Source organism: Oncorhynchus nerka, linkage group LG12 (genome assembly GCF_034236695.1).
Source record: "Oncorhynchus nerka isolate Pitt River linkage group LG12, Oner_Uvic_2.0, whole genome shotgun sequence".
Classification (NCBI taxonomy): Eukaryota; Metazoa; Chordata; class Actinopteri; order Salmoniformes; family Salmonidae; genus Oncorhynchus; species Oncorhynchus nerka.
In genome coordinates, this window is record NC_088407.1 from 28,248,248 (window position 1) to 28,266,433 (window position 18,186).

Here is an 18,186-nt window from a genome sequence, read left to right on the forward strand (position 1 = left end):
AATTCAAGTGGTTACACTGGTACTTATATCACTTCTAAGGGTGGATTCAAACCAGACAAACTGATGCGTAAGAAACGCAGCAACTCAATGCTTTTCAGTAAGAGCAGTGCATTGGGGGAGTGCCACGGTCATGGATTTTTCTAGAAACTAGGGTACCAGGGAGGATTTGCTACACCGGATGACTTGTTTTCACTGTTTATAAGTGATTGATAATAATCTGACAATTTATTTTCAGGTCATTACATTAAGATATAAGAGGGGATCAATACTGTAGCTATATTCAATACAATTCATGTGTTGATTTAAAACCTCTCTCATAGTTGGTGTGTTGACAGATTTTTCACATACTGTAAAACATTACTATTCTGTCCTTGCATTTACGGCAGTGTAAATTGTTGTTATATCATATATGAATCGTGAATCATCTAAATGAATCATTGAACTTGAGCCCTGTAAGAATCCTGGATCTAGCTGCTGGACAGTTTTTTGCGTTGAGATCTCAGAAATGCAGTGTACCCACGTAACATGTTGTGTCACCTTATGTTACATGGCTGAAAACAGTTCATGGGTACACAAATCCACAAAAATGTAAGCGATTGTAAAATCGAATGCTTCTAACCGAAAGAGTCACCTTATTTTGATACCAGTCTTAGTATTTTTAACTCAAATATAATTACGTCTTAGTCATATTTTTGTCTTTGAATAATGATTTAGTCTAGTTATTGTCAAAATTACAGTGGGCCATTTTAGTTAATTAACTAAATGCCCTCAAATTTTTGCCACATGACATTCGTATTGCCTCAATCTATAGTAAACATATATCACTGACTTCCATGCCAACATATTTTTATGCATAACATCCGATTCTCTTCCCAACAGCAGAAATATGACAAACATGTACACTTCCTTCAGAAAGTATTTACACCCCTTCACTTTTTCCAATGTGGTTGTGTTACAGTCTGAATTGATTCAAATGTAGATGTTCTTGTCACTGGCCTACACACACAATATCCCATACTGTCAAAGTGAAATTATATTTTTCAAAACTATTACTAATTCAAAGCTGAAATGTCAATAAGTCAATAAGTATTCAACACATTTATTATGGAAAGCCTACGTTAAAACATTTTTTTAATGTGTTTAACAAGTCATAAAATAAGTTGCAAAGACTCACGCTGTATGCAATAATAATGTTTAACTTCTTTGGGATAGGGGGCAGCATTTTCACTTTTGGATGAATAGCGTGCCCAGAGTAAACTGCCTCCTACTCAGTCCCAGATGCTAATATATGCATATTATTAGTAGTATTGGATAGAAAACACTCTGAAGTTTCTAAAACTGTTTGAATGATGTCTGTGAGTATAACAGAACTCTTATGGCAGGCAAAAACCTGAGAAAAAATCCAAACAGGAAGTGGGAAATCTGAGGTTTGTAGTTTTTTTTAACTCAGCCCCTATCGAATACACAGTGGGATATGGGTTATTTTGCTTCCACTAGATGTCAACCATCTTTAGAACGTTGTTTCAGGCTTCTACTGTGAAGTGGGAACGAATGAGAGCTGTTTGACTAAGGGGTCTGGACACAGCCTCGTTCTCAGTCACGCGCTTTCACATGAGAGGTATCTCTCGTTCCATTGCTTTTCTACAGACAATGGAATTCTCCGGTTGGAACATTATTGAACAGTTACGATAAAAACATCCTAAAGATTGATTCTATACTTAGTTTGACAAGTTTCTTCGACCTGTAATATAACTTTTTGAACTTTTCATCCGACTGGACCTGAACGCACGTTTGGATTTACCAAACGCCCTAACAAAAGAAGCTATTTGGACATAAACGATGGACATTATTGAAACAAAACAAACAGTTATTGCAGAACTGCGATTCCTGGGAGTGCATTCTGATGAAGATCATCAAAGGTAGGTGAATATTTATAATTCTATTTCTGACTAATTTTGACTGCGCAACATGGCGGATATTTCTTTTGATGGGGTTTGGGCTCTGAGCGCCGTACTCAGATTATGCTTTTTCCGTTAAGTTTAAAAAAAATCTGACACAGCGGTTGCATTAAGGAGAAGTGTATCTAAAGTCCCATGCATAACACTTGAATTTTCATCAACATTTATAATGAGTATTTCTGTGAATTCATGTGGCTCTCTGCAAAATCACAGCATGTTTTTGAACTACTGAACATAACACACCAATGTAAAATTAGATTTTTGGATATAAAATGCACTTTATCGAACAAAACATACATGTATTGTGTAACATGAAGTCCTATGAGAGTCATCTGATGAAGATCATCAAAGGTTAGTGATTAATTTTATCTCTATTTGTGCTTTTTGTGACTCCTCTCTTTGGCTGGAAAAATGGCTGGGTTTTTCTGTGGCTTGGTGGTGACCTAACATAATTGTTTGTGGAGCTTTCGCTGTAAATCATTTTTGAAATCAGACACTGTGGCTGGATTAACGGGAAGTTTATCTTTAAAATGGTGCCTAATACTTGTATGTTTGAGAAATTTGATTTAGGAGATTTCTGTTGATTTGTATTTGGCGCCCTGCAATTTCATTGGCTGTTGGCAAGGGGTTGCGCTAGCGGAACGGGGTTAGACAGGTTAACACGATTTTTGAATGACTACCTCATCTCTGTACCCCGCACATACAGATCATTCTAAGGTCCTTTGGTTGAGCAGTGAATATCAAACACAGATTCAACCTTAAAGACCAGGAAGGTATTCCAATGAATCGCAAAGAAATGCACATATTGGTAGACGGGTAAAAAAAAAAGCAAGAGTAGCAAGGGGAAGCAAGAGTCACTTGCACAATGTGTATAATTGGAGGAGGAGCCGGAGTGGAGCAGTGGGAAGGACACTCATCTTGTCCCACTGCTGTACAGAACTGTGCTGTGCATCTGTGCCTCTAATATGTGGCCCGTTTCAGGAAACTAGAATGTCGTGGGTCACTACTTCACAGGAGAGCTGTTGGAACGTAAAAAAAAATGTAAATGTGTTTTTTGGCAGAAATGCCTTCTTGAACATGTGAACTTTCATGTGTCTTAATAACACTCATATGTGCCATCTGTAAATACCAATAAAATTGTAAAATTATGAGCCTAGTTGGTTAAGCCACAGAAAATGTCAGCAACCTTCCCGCTAACCATGATTGGCTGAGATAATGAGTGGGCTGGACATGCCGAGAGATAAGTTTGGATTGGTCTGCCATATAGTACGCTTCTGTCTATTTGAGCTGGTCAGTATTTGGCTGGCTAGCCAGCTAACGTTACGTGTATGATCTTATTATTCGTATCTCAGAGCCATTTGCTTGGCTATTTATAGCCTAATGTATGCTAGCTAACATTAAACCTGGTTGGTAAGCTACCTGCAGATTCATGCAGGGTAGTAATGTCATGAGTTGGGATTGTGGTTCGTTGTTAACCTTGCTAGGTACATGTCTTAACAAAAAACTAATCTCAGAGTGCCAGAGGGCAGAATAAATGCTGAATTTACAAACGCTCAACACGCGTTGAATATGGCTGGTGTCAGTAAACGTCAGCAAAAAGCTTAATTAAATTGTTGCCAGCAGCACAGTTACATTCACCAACGCTCTGGATAACATGAAAACAGCCTAACCAGCTCTGCTAGGGCAAGTAAAATGGTCAGAGTGCTGTGTTCTCTCATTATGAGTGCGGTGTTCTCTCATTATGAGTGGGGTGTTCTCTCATTATGAGTGGGGTGTTCTCTCATTATGAGTGGGGTGTTCTCTCATTATGAGTGGGGTGTTCTCTCATTATGAGTGGGGTGTTCTCTCATTATGAGTGGGGTGTTCTCTCATTATGAGTGGGGTGTTCTCTCAAGCTAGCCAATGTTACGCAGTTAGCTTGGGTGCTTAACTGCTGTTGTGAGGTCAAAACGTTTGGATCTTTCCCTACTCATCGGCAAGACCGTCCAGTGTGCTGTGCGCTCTGAACGCTCAGAGCGAAACACACTGAATTTAAGAACTGATGACACAGTTGCAGTCACCAACGCTCTGGAGAACATAAAAGCCTAACCAGCTTTGCTAGGGCGAGTAATGTTCAGTGAGCTGTTCTCTCATTTGTGTCTGGAAGCAGCTAGCAAGTTAGCTTGGGTGCTTGACTCCTGTTGTTAGTCCAGAATGCTCGGATCAAACCTTAAAAATATGGGTGGGGCTAAAGCTTAAGAGGATGTGAACGATGTTGAATGGGTGTAGACAAAGAAGGGCTCTCCAGTAGTAGTACCAAAAATTCAAAGGCTATTTTCTCAAAACTGAGTTTACAAGTTTATCAACTTTTAAAGCAAAATTACTTTCCCATTGTTCCGCAACTGTATACCATTTTGTAGCTCTGAGTCTCCATTTTTATCCAATGTAAAAAAAAACACATTTCAAATGTTGCTACATAAGACCGATTTGAGCCAGTCGGTCGCATATTAATTGTGATTGTCACTGAAACGCTCTCAATCTCTTTCAAAAAGAGATTAGTAGTCAGATCTTAGTCACAGCGATAATTTTGTCTCATCTTTGTCTTGTCTACTGCGCAACACCCAATGCTATTCCTATTATTTATTCTGGACATAATGACAGCCTAGTGGGTTCTCCACAACATGATCTGGTAATGAAAGAAGATCATAAATGCATTGTGTTTTCCATGTTACACCTGCAATTTTCGAACTATACAAGAGGCTTGAAGTAGCCTACTTGAATTTGAATTTGGAGCTCAGAAATGGAGGTACTGGGATAGGTCTACCTTGAAAATCTGACATTTCCTGTAATTATTGTAGCCAAATTATAAGTTATCTTGTTCCCTTATAATTATTAGTGATTACATTTTTGATCGGCTCTGTGAGAGATGTGGCCACTTTGGTTTGTTTCCTGTCGCTTCAATTGTAGGGTGTTGCACTACTCTGTTGCGGTAAAACCAGGTGCGGTTAATATGAGGATGACAACATCTAATGATGGCTTCAACAAATCCTTCCTTTACAAAAGGAACCAGGTTTTTGTGACTGTGTCGGCAACATAGGCCACAGAAAAATCTACATTTATTTGGTCAGGCAAGTCAACATTATTCTCACATATTTTAGAATATAATATTAATTTGAATATAAATGCATTGGCAAGGCCTATAGAATGTGTTATTCTTAAAAAATTAAAATACTCCATTACCAGTTTATGTTGCATGCTTTTTGGGGGCGGAGGGCTATATGTACAATTATATAAGCTACAGAGTATGCAGGCTTTCGTTTCAGCCCAGCACCAAGTGACGGAACAAAATACTGCACACCTAAAAAGCTGTTCAGGACTGGAGTTGGAGACCCTTGATGTACAGTAAACATTTATTTAAGGCAACGCCATTTACCATTTCTCCCATGCTGTTTCAAAGTGCTCGCCGAAAGGGTGATGGAGTTGCCTTGGCCGCTCTGTGGGAATTTCAGGTCGGGCAGATTTCCTTCCGTACTCATCCTGGCCACCTCCAGCTCTGGACAGAGGGAAATGAGAAGAAAATGACCATATAAATAACCTTATTATGAGGGGTGCAAGTGTTGACAGTTGATGCAAGAGAATGCCATCTGGGATAACATGAGCATTATGAGTCAAAATCCATGCACCCATCACTATGGTCTGTCAACCTACTAAAACATGTTAGCATTGAACAATAGCTTTACATTGTAATATGAAACTCAGTTCTGCTCTGACTGTGTGCATCATAACACTGCTGTTTCAGTTCAGAAACAAAGCAGACAAGCGGGTAACAGCAACAAAGTAATTAGAACCCCCTCCCACCCACATCAACAGTCCTTGGGTGTGTCTGATTTTGGAAAGCTTTGAAGACTAGCGTCTCGCTGAAGCCTCTGATCAAGGCTGAGTTATACACGTCTCACAAAACTTTCTTCATCGAGTGAGGAGGAGTTCAGGTGTAATCCAGGGAGCCTTGTTGCACACTTCCTCGCTTTGTACGGTTGAAGAATAGTTGAAGCCGTGGAGCGCTTTGGCCCACACTTCAAGGAAGCTATAATTTTTCAGGGTGAGCTGAGTGGAAAGCGATGGGTAGACAAGATAGAGACGAATGGTGAAGACAGCCAGGTTTTGGCGCGCTGGCTCAACAGCTGTTGTGTCTGAGGCAAGATCATAATTTGTGGTTCAAAGACTGCGGCATCGTATAGCAGCGGAACAGGAAGCATTTATAGGAGATTGAGAAAGAATCCTTTTATTTTTTCTTATAATTTTTTTTTCACCTTTATTTAACCAGGTAGGCAAGTTGAGAACAAGTTCTCATTTACAATTGCGACCTGGCCAAGATAAAGCAAAGCAGTTCAACACATACAACGACACAGAGTTACACATGGAGTAAAACAAACATACAGTCAATAATACAGTATAAACAAGTCTATTTACGATGTGAGCAAATGAGGTGAGATAAGGGAGGTAAAGGCAAAAAAAGGCAATGGTGGCAAAGTAAATACAATATAGCAAGTAAAACACTGGAATGGTAGATTTGCAGTGGAAGAATGTGCAAAGTAGAAATAAAAATAATGGGGTGCAAAGGAGCAAAATAAATCAATAAATAAAATAAATACAGTAGGGAAAGAGGTAGTTGTTTGGGCTAAATTATAGGTGGGCTATGTACAGGTGCAGTAATCTGTGAGCTGCTCTGACAGTTGGTGCTTAAAGCTAGTGAGGGAGATAAGTGTTTCCAGTTATAAGCAATATCGTACTTTTCACGTGCTTGAATTTAGTTTGAGAATACAATTCAAGACACTGAGAGAAACCGATCAAAACAACAGTACCTCACCTCTATTCTTTTAAAGGCCCAGTGCAGTGACAATTATGTTTGTCCTGTGTTATCTATCATATTGTACAACAGCTGATGAAACTAACACTTTAAGACATTTGATCAGTGTTATTTCCTGATAGTTGCTGGTCGAAAATACAATCTACAAAGGACCATCTAATCAGCTTGTTTGCATAGGCGCGAGTTTCACCTAGCCTAATGCACATCACCAGGCGATAAATTAATTATTAACCCCTTACACTGGTGCGATTTGGGAGAATTTGGCTCCTGAGTGGAGCAGCGGTCTAAGGCACTGCATCTCAGTGCAAGAGGCGTCACTAGAGACCCTGGTTCGATCCCGGGCTATATCAAAGCCGGCCATGATCGGGAGTCCCATAGGGCGGCGCACAATTGACCCAGCATCATCCGGGATAGGGGAGGGTTTGACCAGGTTAGGCCGTCATTGTATAATTTGTATTTGTTCTTAACTGGCTTGCCTTTTTTTACGGTATAATCAGGACAATCCAAACATTACACTGTTGATTTGATGTGCATTTTACATTTACTGTACTTTTCGCACACATTTGTTGATAACGAAATCTTAAAATACTCAGGATACATTCAGTGATATGATAAGAATATTCCTGGAGAATTTGGGGAAGGTGCAACATAAGACAAAAAAAATCAGAGGGTTTGAGTGGGAGGTGGTGTCTCCAAGTGGCCACACACCTCTCCAGTGTGCACAGTTCATACATCATTTCAATGCATGTTTATGACTCAAAGAAGATTCTTCAACTATAACGTGCTACTTTGAACTCGCCTAGCTGTGCTGTTGAGGTACAAGAACAAGCACACATGTAGTTGTTTTCTTTGGAACACAGCCCTGCATCCCCGTCTTTACACAATTACTGTTGTTGTTTGCGCAATCCAAAAAAGGTCCATTTGAATCACAATCTGTTCAGGTTGGCATACTTTGAAAGCGTGTTCTTCTGCCAACATGGCTAGCTAAGTAACAAAACAAAGTCTTACAGTGTGAGGCTTTCACAAGGCAATTCAGAGAAACCGATCATAACCAGGGGTACGCACAATGCCGTCAGGGGTACGCACAATGCCGTCAGGGGTTACGCACAATGCCGTCAGGGGTACGCACAATGCCGTCGGGGGTACGCCAAATGAAAATGTGATTCACGTTTCATGTATTTTTTAAAACAATTTCTTCACATTTTCAAACAGGGCAATACATTTGGGTGAGGTTTTTGTCTCGCCTGAGTAGCCTCGTTTCACTGCCAAAAATAAAATGAAACCATCCAGTGTTCAGCGAAATAACAACACAATGTCAAATACAGGTAGCCGAGTCAAATAATTAACATCCAATCACATTAACCGTTATTTTCTCGCCGGAAACCTTCACTCTCGCACCGACATTTAGAAACTAAACATGACAATTAGAAAAATAAGACAAGGGAGTTTTTTGAGCGAGAATAAAGATGACTTTCGAGTAGTAAGACATGTATAAACGCAACAGATCAGATTAATAAGAAGGGGCTAGAAGCATCTTATATGGTGAGCTACCTAGTGGCTAGGACAGGCAAGCCCTGTACTATTGTGGAGGACTGCTGCTGTGGATATGGCTGGGACAATGCTGGGGGAAAAGGCCAAAAAAACTATACAGACAATATCTTCATCAAACAACACTGTTTCACGAGGCATCAGTGACATGGCAGGAGATGTTTTGAAACAATTACTGCTTCGCATACAAGCAAGTGAATTACATGCGTTGCAGCTGGATGAGTCAACAGACGTGGCGGGCCTGGCACAGCTCCTGGTATATGTCTGTTACAGCTGGATGAGTCAACAGACGTGGCGGGCCTGGCACAGCTCCTGGTATATGTCTGTTACAGCTGGATGAGTCAACAGACGTGGCGGGTCTGGCACAGCTCCTGGTATATGTCTGTTACAGCTGGATGAGTCAACAGACGTGGCGGGCCTGGCACAGCTCCTGGTATATGTCTGTTACAGCTGGATGAGTCAACAGACGTGGCGGGCCTGGCACAGCTCCTGGTATATGTCTGTTACAGCTGGATGAGTCAACAGACGTGGCGGGCCTGGCACAGCTCCTGGTATATGTCTGTTACAGCTGGATGAGTCAACAGACGTGGCGGGCCTGGCACAGCTCCTGGTATATGTCTGTTACAGCTGGATGAGTCAACAGACGTGGCGGGCCTGGCACAGCTCCTGGTATATGTCTGTTACAGCTGGATGAGTCAACAGACGTGGCGGGCCTGGCACAGCTCCTGGTATATGTCTGTTACAGCTGGATGAGTCAACAGACGTGGCGGGCCTGGCACAGCTCCTGGTATATGTCTGTTACAGCTGGATGAGTCAACAGACGTGGCGGATCTGGCACAGCTCCGTTACGTTTATGGGGGGTCAATTAAGGAAGACATCCTCTTCTGCAAACCACTTGAAACCAGGACAACAGGAGAGGATATTTTTTAAGTACTGGACAGCTTTGTGACATCAAATGGACTTTGGTGATCAAGATGTGCTGGTATCTGTACTGATGGCGCAAAATCCATGACAGGGAGACATGGTTATCAAGAGGCAAAGTACTGACATTTTTAAAAAAGAAAGAAAAAAAAGTTTTGTCTGACCGCTTCCATGATGCCGAGTTCCTCACATGATTGGCCTATCGGGGTGATGATTTTCTTGCAAAAATGATCTGAATCTAGGATTACAGGGACTCTCCGCAACTATATTCAATGTGCGAGACAAAATTTAAGCTATGATTAAGAAGTTGGAGCTCTTTTCTGTCTGCATTAACAAGGACAACACACGGGTCTTTCAATCATCGTATGGTTTTTTGTGTGCAAATGAACGCAAGCTTGCCGACAATGTCAAATGTGATATAGCGAAGCACCTGAGTGATCTGGGTGCGCAATTACGCAGGGACTTTCCCAAAACAAACAACACAAACAACTGCATTCGTTATCCCTTTCATGCCCTGCCTCCAGTCCACTTATCTGAACAAGAGAGCCTCATCGAAATCGCAACAAACAGTTCTGTGAAAATTGAATTTAATCAGAAGCCACTACCAGATTTCTGGATAGGGCTGCGCTCAGAGTTTCCTGCCTTGGCAAAGCGTGCTGTTAAGACACTGTGTCCCTTTGCAACCATGTACCTATGTGAGAGTGGATTCTCGGGCCTCACTAGCATGAAAACTAAATACAGGCACAGACTGTATGGAAAAATATTTAAGACTGACTCTCTCCAATACAACCCAACATTGCAGAGTTATGTGCATCCTTTCAAGCACACCCTTCTCATTAACCTGTGGTGAGTTATTCACCATTTTTGATGAACAAGTAAGGTTTTATATGTAAGATGGCTAAATAAAGAGCTACATGATTTATTTTTATTTGTGCCCTGGTCCTATAAGAGATCTTTGTCACTTCCCACGAGCCGGGTTGTGGCAAAAACTCACATTTATTAAACATGAGAATGAGTGTATCGTATAGTGTGTGCGTGGCAGGCTTACAATGATGGCAAAAAAACAACATTTGAGAGTGCGCTGACCCTGGTGCTAGAGGGGGTACGCAGCTGGAGGTTGAATGTTTGAAGGAGTATGGGACTATAAAAAGTTTGGGAACCACTGCAATAGACAAACATCGGCTCCTTTTGTTCAGAACAACCCAGGTTATGACGCCATGTCATCTTGTAACTGCACATCAAGCCTAGTGATCATCAACGTTGACACTGTATATTACAATAGGCTTATGATATGGAAATGTGAAGCGCACGTTTGGACTAACGGGTGTTTGGCTTGATTGTGTGACATCAAAGCTGTGATCATTTTAAAAGGTGATCCTACAGCCTTCTTAGACTCAACAACACTGAAGCAAGTATCAGCAGACATAAATAGATCAATCCCTAAAAACAGATCACCCGAGAAGAAATATTAGACACTTAAAACATTCGCGAGGAGAAAAACAACAGGAATGGATCGTTTTCCCATAGAATTCTATTTAACATTTTGGGACAAAGTAGCATCCCTATTTACACAAATGTGACCCGGTTCAGGAAGATAGGCATATGTCGCACATCACTACTTCACAGGAGAGGCATTTGATTGTCTTAAAAAAATATCTAAATGTGCCTTAATAACAAACTTGTATTTATAATGCCCATTACCCCACTGAAAACATTCTTTAAAAAGGTATCTACGCTTAATCCAGTATCAACTAATCTATATAATGTACTGTATTACATAGACAAAACTCACAAATTCTACAGCACAATGGAAGAGTCATGTCTTAAGTGGAAAACTAACAATGACTCAATCAATGCCTTCTGGGAATGTCCAGATGGACGGAGCTAGAAAGTTGTCTTTCAGAAGTATTACAATGTAAATGTACTTTGAATCCATCAGTCTGCATATTTCAGTTAGATACCCTATAGGTTGGATTATACGAGCACGAGCGTATAGAGCTACTAGCCCAATAAAAAAGAAAAAGAGTTCCAAACCTCTCTGCCAATAACAGCTAGTTTTCCCCTCCCCACATTCTTGCCTGAAATATTTTTTTGCTAAAAAGCTATTTTTGTCCTTTAAAAAAATATTTTTAGTAAGGTGCTTAATTGATACTCAGAAATGGTTTGATATTGGTATAAAAATGGCTGCTTTGGGCCTGCAAATACTACACTTGAATTTGTCGGGCACAATGGTACCAATGGAATATTCCCAAAAGTGCAAACCCTGCCCACCTGTCACATCAGGCAGGTCCAATCGAACGGCTATAAGTATTTGAAGGAAAACCAATATTATTTGAACACAGGCCTGGACAGAGATGAGAGAGATGCCATCAAAAGGTCTCAAACTTCTTTTAACTTCTGGCTTGAAGGCCAAGGTTACCTCAAACGCACAAAACAACTACAGAGGAAAGGCATAATCCTCCTATTGTCGTTACCCTTGTTCTCATGCCATGCTTTCACTTTTAAAAATAACATTAACATTCCGATTCCTTTGGAGATGGCGACATGTATTCCTATTCAACTGGAAAGATACAATGGCAGAGATACCTACTGTAACAATCCCAAAACTCCAGGGCTAACTGAGTCAGTTGGAATGTTTTTCATCCTGGTGGATGAGCGATGACAAAAAAGGCTTAAGACTGGCTTTAGGCATGGGACACAGCCGCAATAGATTCTGTTGTGCACGGGGTAGGATTCAAAGCTGATTTAAATAATATGCTAATCGGCAGAAATCTGCTCATAAGATTAACGATGAGAGGGAGTGATGCACACACGCAAACACACAAAAGGTGTACAGAAGCTTAACATACTGTATATGCAGGCAGGCACGCACACACCACCAACCCCATCCGTAGGCGCACGCACACAGACACACACAGTAACAATGTTACTGGGAGCTCGTTTAGTGAGGTGTACATACTACCAGTAACCAGAGCATGAAAACAGGAAACATCTCCTGGATTTTGTATGGCTTGTGAGTACATTAAAATGTATATTTTTCACACAAAGGAGTGGCATAGAAAATAATACATTCAGTGCCTTCAGAAGCTATTCATACCCCTTATTCCACACATTTTGTTGTGTTGTAGCCTGAAATCAAAATTGATTAAATATATTTTTGTTCTCACCCATCTACACACAATACCCCATAATGACAAAGTGAAAGCATGTTTTTTGTACATTTTTGGAAATGTATTTTAAATGAAATACAGAAATCTCATTTACATAAGCAGCAGTGAGTCGTTGTGGGTAAGTCTAAGAGCTTTGCAAATCTGGATTGTACAATATTAGCACATTATCATTTTTTTTAATTCTTCAAGCTCTGTCAAGTTGGTTGTTGATCATTGCTAGACAGCCTTTTTCAAGTCTTTTCCATAGATTTAAGTCAAAGTTGTAACTAGGCCACTCAGGAACATTCAATGTTGTCTTGGTAAGCAACTCCAGTTTATATTTGGCCTTGTGTTTTAGGTTGTTGTCCTGCTGAAAGTTGAATTTGTCTCCCAGTGTCTTTTGGAAAGCAGACAACCAGGTTTCCCTTTAGGATTTTCCTGTGCTTAGCTCCTTTCTGTTTCTTTTTATCCTAAAAAAAACTCCCTATTCCTTGCCCATAACAAGCGTACCCATAACATGATGCAGACACCACCATGCTTGGAAATATGAACAGTCATACTCAGTGATGTGTTGTTGGATTTGCCCCAAACGTAACGTAGTATTCAGGACAATAAGTTCATGTTGTAGCCACATTCTTGCAGTTTTACATAAAGGGCTTATTGCAAACAGGATGCATGTTTTGGAATATGTTTTATTATGTGCAGGCTTCCTTTTCACTTTGTCAATTAGATTACTATTGTTGAGTAACTGCAATGTTGTTGATCCATCCTCATAAAAATGTCTAAAAACATTATTCCACTTTTGACATTATGGGTTATTGTGTGTAGGCCAGTGACACAAAATCTCAATTTAATCTATACTAAACTAAAATATAAATGTAACATGCAACAATGTCAAAGACTTTACTGAGTTACATCTCATTTAATGAAATCAGGCAATTGAAATACATTCCTTGGGCCCTAATCTATGGATTTCACTTGACTGGGAATACAGATATGCATCTGTTGGTTACAGATATCTTTTAAAAAAATCAGAAAACCAGTCAGTATCTGGTGTGGCTACCATTTGCCTCATGCAGCGCGACACATCTCCTTTGCAGAGTTGATCAGGCTGTTGATTGTGGCCTGTGGAATGTTGTCCCACTCCTCTTCATTGGCTGTATGAAGTTGCTGGATATTGGCGGGAACTGGAACATGCTCTCGTACATGTCGATCCAGAACATCCCAAACATGCTCAATGGGTAACATTGTCTAGTGAGTATGCAGGCCATGGAAGAACTGGGACATTTACAGCTTCCAGGAATTGTGTACAGATCATTTTGACATGAGGCTGTGCATTATCACGGTATCTCTGTGCATTCAAATTGCCAACGATAAAGTGCAATTGTGTTTGTTGTCCTTGGTTTATGCCTGCCAATACCATAACCCCACTGCCACCATGGGGCATTCCGTTCATAACGTTGACATCAGCAAACCGCTCGCTCACTCAACTTGTGAGGCCGTTTGGACGTACTGCCAAATTCTTTAAATGACGGAGGTTGCTTTTGGTAGAAAAATTTGCATTAAATTCTGGTGGACGTTCCTACAGTCAAGCAGGCCAATTGCACTCTCCTGTTAAAATTTGAGGCATTGTGTTGTGTGACAAAACTGCACCTTTTAGAGTGGACTTTTATTGTCCCCAGCACAAGGTGCACCTGTGTAATGATCATGCTATTTAATCAGCTTCTTGATATGCCACACCAGTCAGGTGTATTGATTATCTTGGCAAGAAGAAATGCTCACTAACAGGGATGTAAACAAATTCGTGAACAACATTTGAGAGAATTTTTTTTTAATGTAATGGAACATTTTTGGGATCTTTTTTTCAGCTCATGAAACATGGCACCAACACTTCACATGTTGCGTTTATATTTTTGTTCATTTCTATTTTAAATTGAGGCTGTAACACAACAAAGTATGGAAAAAGTCAAGAGGTGTGAATACCGTCTGAAGGCACTATACATTCTGCATTAATTGCCTTTGAAAGAGCAAACATCAAAGCAGTGGACACACTGCTATGTTGTGGGTCTCTCAATACTAATGTACTTGGAGGGGTGGTCACCTGGGACTGCGGGTAACAAACAAACCTTATTGGCTGGCAAACTAGGCAGAGCAAGGCCTAGTAAATATGTCACTGTGCATGATTAACCTGACTACCTCCATGAAGGATATAAAAACACATCTGCCGAGGGGGTGGGGAGGTAGTTTGCCGTGAGGGGATTGTTTTGTTTCCTTTCAAACGGGGCTAAGATCCCTTAATATCCTGATAAATTGAGTGCCAGAGACAATAAATTCAAATTTTTTAAATTCCCCAATGCTGGCTGCTTTCGACTTGGCAGACCTATATTTTTGAGGTTGCCATGGTAGCAAGAGACTAAAAAAAATCCCAAATCCCTTTAAGCTAAGGGAGATATATCATCTTTCCTTAATGCTCAATACACTGGCCGTTTCTTCAGCTCGCAAACAAGTTTAATTTACTCGCCTCCGTCCCCTTCCCCCGTTCCTTACAACTGTTTTCAGCAACCGTTTTAAATGTGAACTGCTGATTTGTTTAGTCCACAATTCAACAACTGATGAAGCCAGTTGTTCAAAATGTTTGTGTCATGCAGATCTTCCTGTTTCATCTCCCAGGGAAGAACATTTCTCACAAAAACACACAGCTAAGGGCTTATCGTGGGAGAAGAGTGTCAACATTCCACTTTCACTCAACTGCTATTAGTATATTTCAATCCCCAAAAGATCCTCAGGCCTTGACCAGGATGCATAGAACCAGGGTTAACTCAAGTTAAGGACTTCGTACAGATATAAATAGGGTAATTTAAGATAATTAGGTAAATTTACAGGTGACCACCAATGGAGGTCAACTACTCCCAACTGGGATGAACTTGCCCCCTAAGAGTCTGGGAATGTTTAGTGGTTGACATTTGATCTCTTTTGGAATTCTCAAGAGCCCATTGGTAGTTATTAGAGCACCCAGGATCAATAGCAAGAAGTAACCTGAACTATGGATGCGTCCCAAATGGTATCCCATTCCGAATTTTGTGCACTTCTTTTGAACAGGGCCCATAGGGTTCTAGTCATAACTAGTGCACTATATCGGGAATAGGGTACAGTTTGGTACGCAAACTAATGAGCAGAACCAGAGATGAGACACTTGATATAGCTATACTTAATTGAAAGACAACTTAATCAAATATTCTAGAGAACAACACAATTAAATCAAGTATTTTTTTAAAACCAACACTAGAACCACTTAATTTATTACTGACATTTTTTTAAGACATGACCCCATTCATCCTTGACTTTTCCTAAAAAAGTCAATATAACACACTGTCGGTGTTAGAATCGTATTATCACAAACAGAACTGGAGATATAACCAGTTTAAGGAGGGAATGTCATTTTTTTGAATGGTTTTCCCCGTTTGCCTCCTTGGCCAGACCTGGTTTTGTTTGCAAGTAACTTGTTCGCCAATGCCAGTGAAGTACAGAAATAGTCCATGGAGACATTGCTCGTCTTGCCAACGTAAGGTTCCACAAGCCTCACCACCACATTCTCCAACACTCGAGCCTGCATGAACAAAGTCAGACTGGAGCTCCCTCCCTCTGTGCAAAATAAGACACCTGAACAGCGGTTGTACTCCAAAACAGTGCTGAAGAATGACAAGAGGAAGGGGACCCAGTGAAGAGCGAACCGGAGAATAAGAGAATATTACGCACTACAACCAAACAAAGGTATGTCAAAGTGTGTCAAGCAAGTGAAAGCTACGGAAATTGTGTCAACTGTTAGGACAAGGGATAGCAGCTAACTGAAATCCACCTGATGCCATTGTGTGAAGAAGCACATAAGCACGAGCTGACAATAACTGACTTTTTTTTTTTTACTTCTGTCATATTGACATCTAGTGCTCTATTTTAACAAACCTAATGCAAAGGTAAATCTAAGCGCAGGCGGTAGCTCTACTGTTCCAGGGATGTGTCTGAAATATTTGAGCAATTTTCACTATTACAATTATACGAGAACTTGCTGGCATTGGCACCAAAGGGCTGGGTTTGATGAATAAACATGTTGTGGGTGTGTCGAGGCCCCTCACTGGCCAATCAGAACATTCTCCATGGCTAAATATGTGGTTGCTTCAACTTGTGTATTTACGTTCTATCATGTACAGTACTGCCTTGGAATCAACTCCAATTCCAATGTTAGTCCGTTACAGTTCGTTAAATGGCTTCCAGAAATGATATAACAAAGTGTAGACCCATCTTTGCCAAATACCTTCACTTGAAACCATTTGCAGTCTACAAATAATTGCATGGCTTCAATAGCATTCCAAATGATATAGGGGCTAGGCCTACTGTAAATTGCATTATGGCTGAGCATGGACAGGCCAAAAATGGTCAATAAACAAGATTAAATCAATTATGCATAAGGCCTAAAAAGAGAAGAAATAAGCACAATGAACTTGTTTTAAATAGGCTGTGTCACGCTATGACACCATTTCTCCCTGTGGGCAGTTACTATTGAAACAACGCAGACTATGGAGGGTTTAACGCACATCCCAAACGTTTCACAGCGGCTGGGCAAATATCCAATAGAAATAGAAAGGGAGAACGTCCACTCACTGTTATACTGCTCCCAAATAGGCCTGTGTTTAATGAACATACACGGAAGCATCTTACAGGTGGCATTCACACATCTCCAAGAAGTTGCATTGCAAGCGGGTTGTCACCATAAAACCAGGAAGGTCTATCATTCTAATAAGTTCGGTTGTAATAAAATGTGACGGAAAAACAAGCAATCAGTAAAAAATAATAATAATAATAATATTGCCAAATGTAATGATATCACAAAAAAGACACGCACTGCTGTTGAACCAGCCTTTGTTATAGTAGGCCAAAGGGAGGGATTGGGTTTTTAACATATGAAACGGAAAGCAAGCAAGTTTTTTTTTCCAGGTAAACACGAGGTTCACTGGTATTCAGGAGGTTCTCATCTCTTCATTTCATAATGGGCACTTAGCCTACATCATGGAGGCTTTACGCACGTCCAGAACAGGGCCTGCATGGCTAAAATAATGTGAGCCTGCCGACAATGCATAGATACAAAGCTCCCTGTTTTACTCCTCTCAAACTTGATCTTCTAATAAAGCTTTGGCGATTAAGATGTATTTCCAAACTGTCTCAGGAGCAAAACCCTTTATCGTCAGTCTTGACTACTTCGCAATTGTATTGGGCAGATTTTTTTTAAAGAAGGGGGAAAAAGAACTTCATTGAGAGGAGGGGATGATATGTAATGTAAATGATGATATGCTTGGTTTTGAATAAAATACAACAAAACGTTTGTTCTTATGTTTCTAAATACAAAGTATACCTGCACCAAAAGCACATTAGGTTCCTCTTGTTCCATGCCCACGGCATTTCGCTACACTCGCATCTGCTAACCATGTGTATGTGACAAATACAATTTGATTTAAAATGGGCAGTGCGCATTTCTGCTGTCAAAATTCATGCCATAACCCACTGCGTTACAGCTAAATCCATGTTTTGGTTAGTCTAAATTTCAGTGCTGTCTGAAATCGCCACTTTGGATCATGTATTTAAGGACACACACACACATATTTAAACCCTGCCCATCTGAGCACTAGCGAGTTGATATAAGACAGGTAGTTTGTTGAACCTTTGTCAAACCTGGCGTTATGGGCTGGAAAATGTCAAACTAACACGTGTTTGA

General features: G+C 40.5%; 1 protein-coding gene across 6 annotated transcripts in view; it reads right to left on the minus strand.

The window, feature by feature from the left end:
- Positions 1–18,186, minus strand: part of LOC115138076 (adhesion G protein-coupled receptor L3-like) — a 421,820-nt gene that overhangs the window by 64,712 nt on the left and 338,922 nt on the right. For all 6 annotated transcript variants that reach the window (XM_065025470.1, XM_029674495.2, XM_065025469.1 and 3 more), the window contains one exon: positions 5,371–5,490. In XM_065025470.1, coding sequence (XP_064881542.1) covers positions 5,371–5,490 — 120 coding nt within the window. The remainder of the gene's footprint in view (positions 1–5,370; positions 5,491–18,186) is intronic.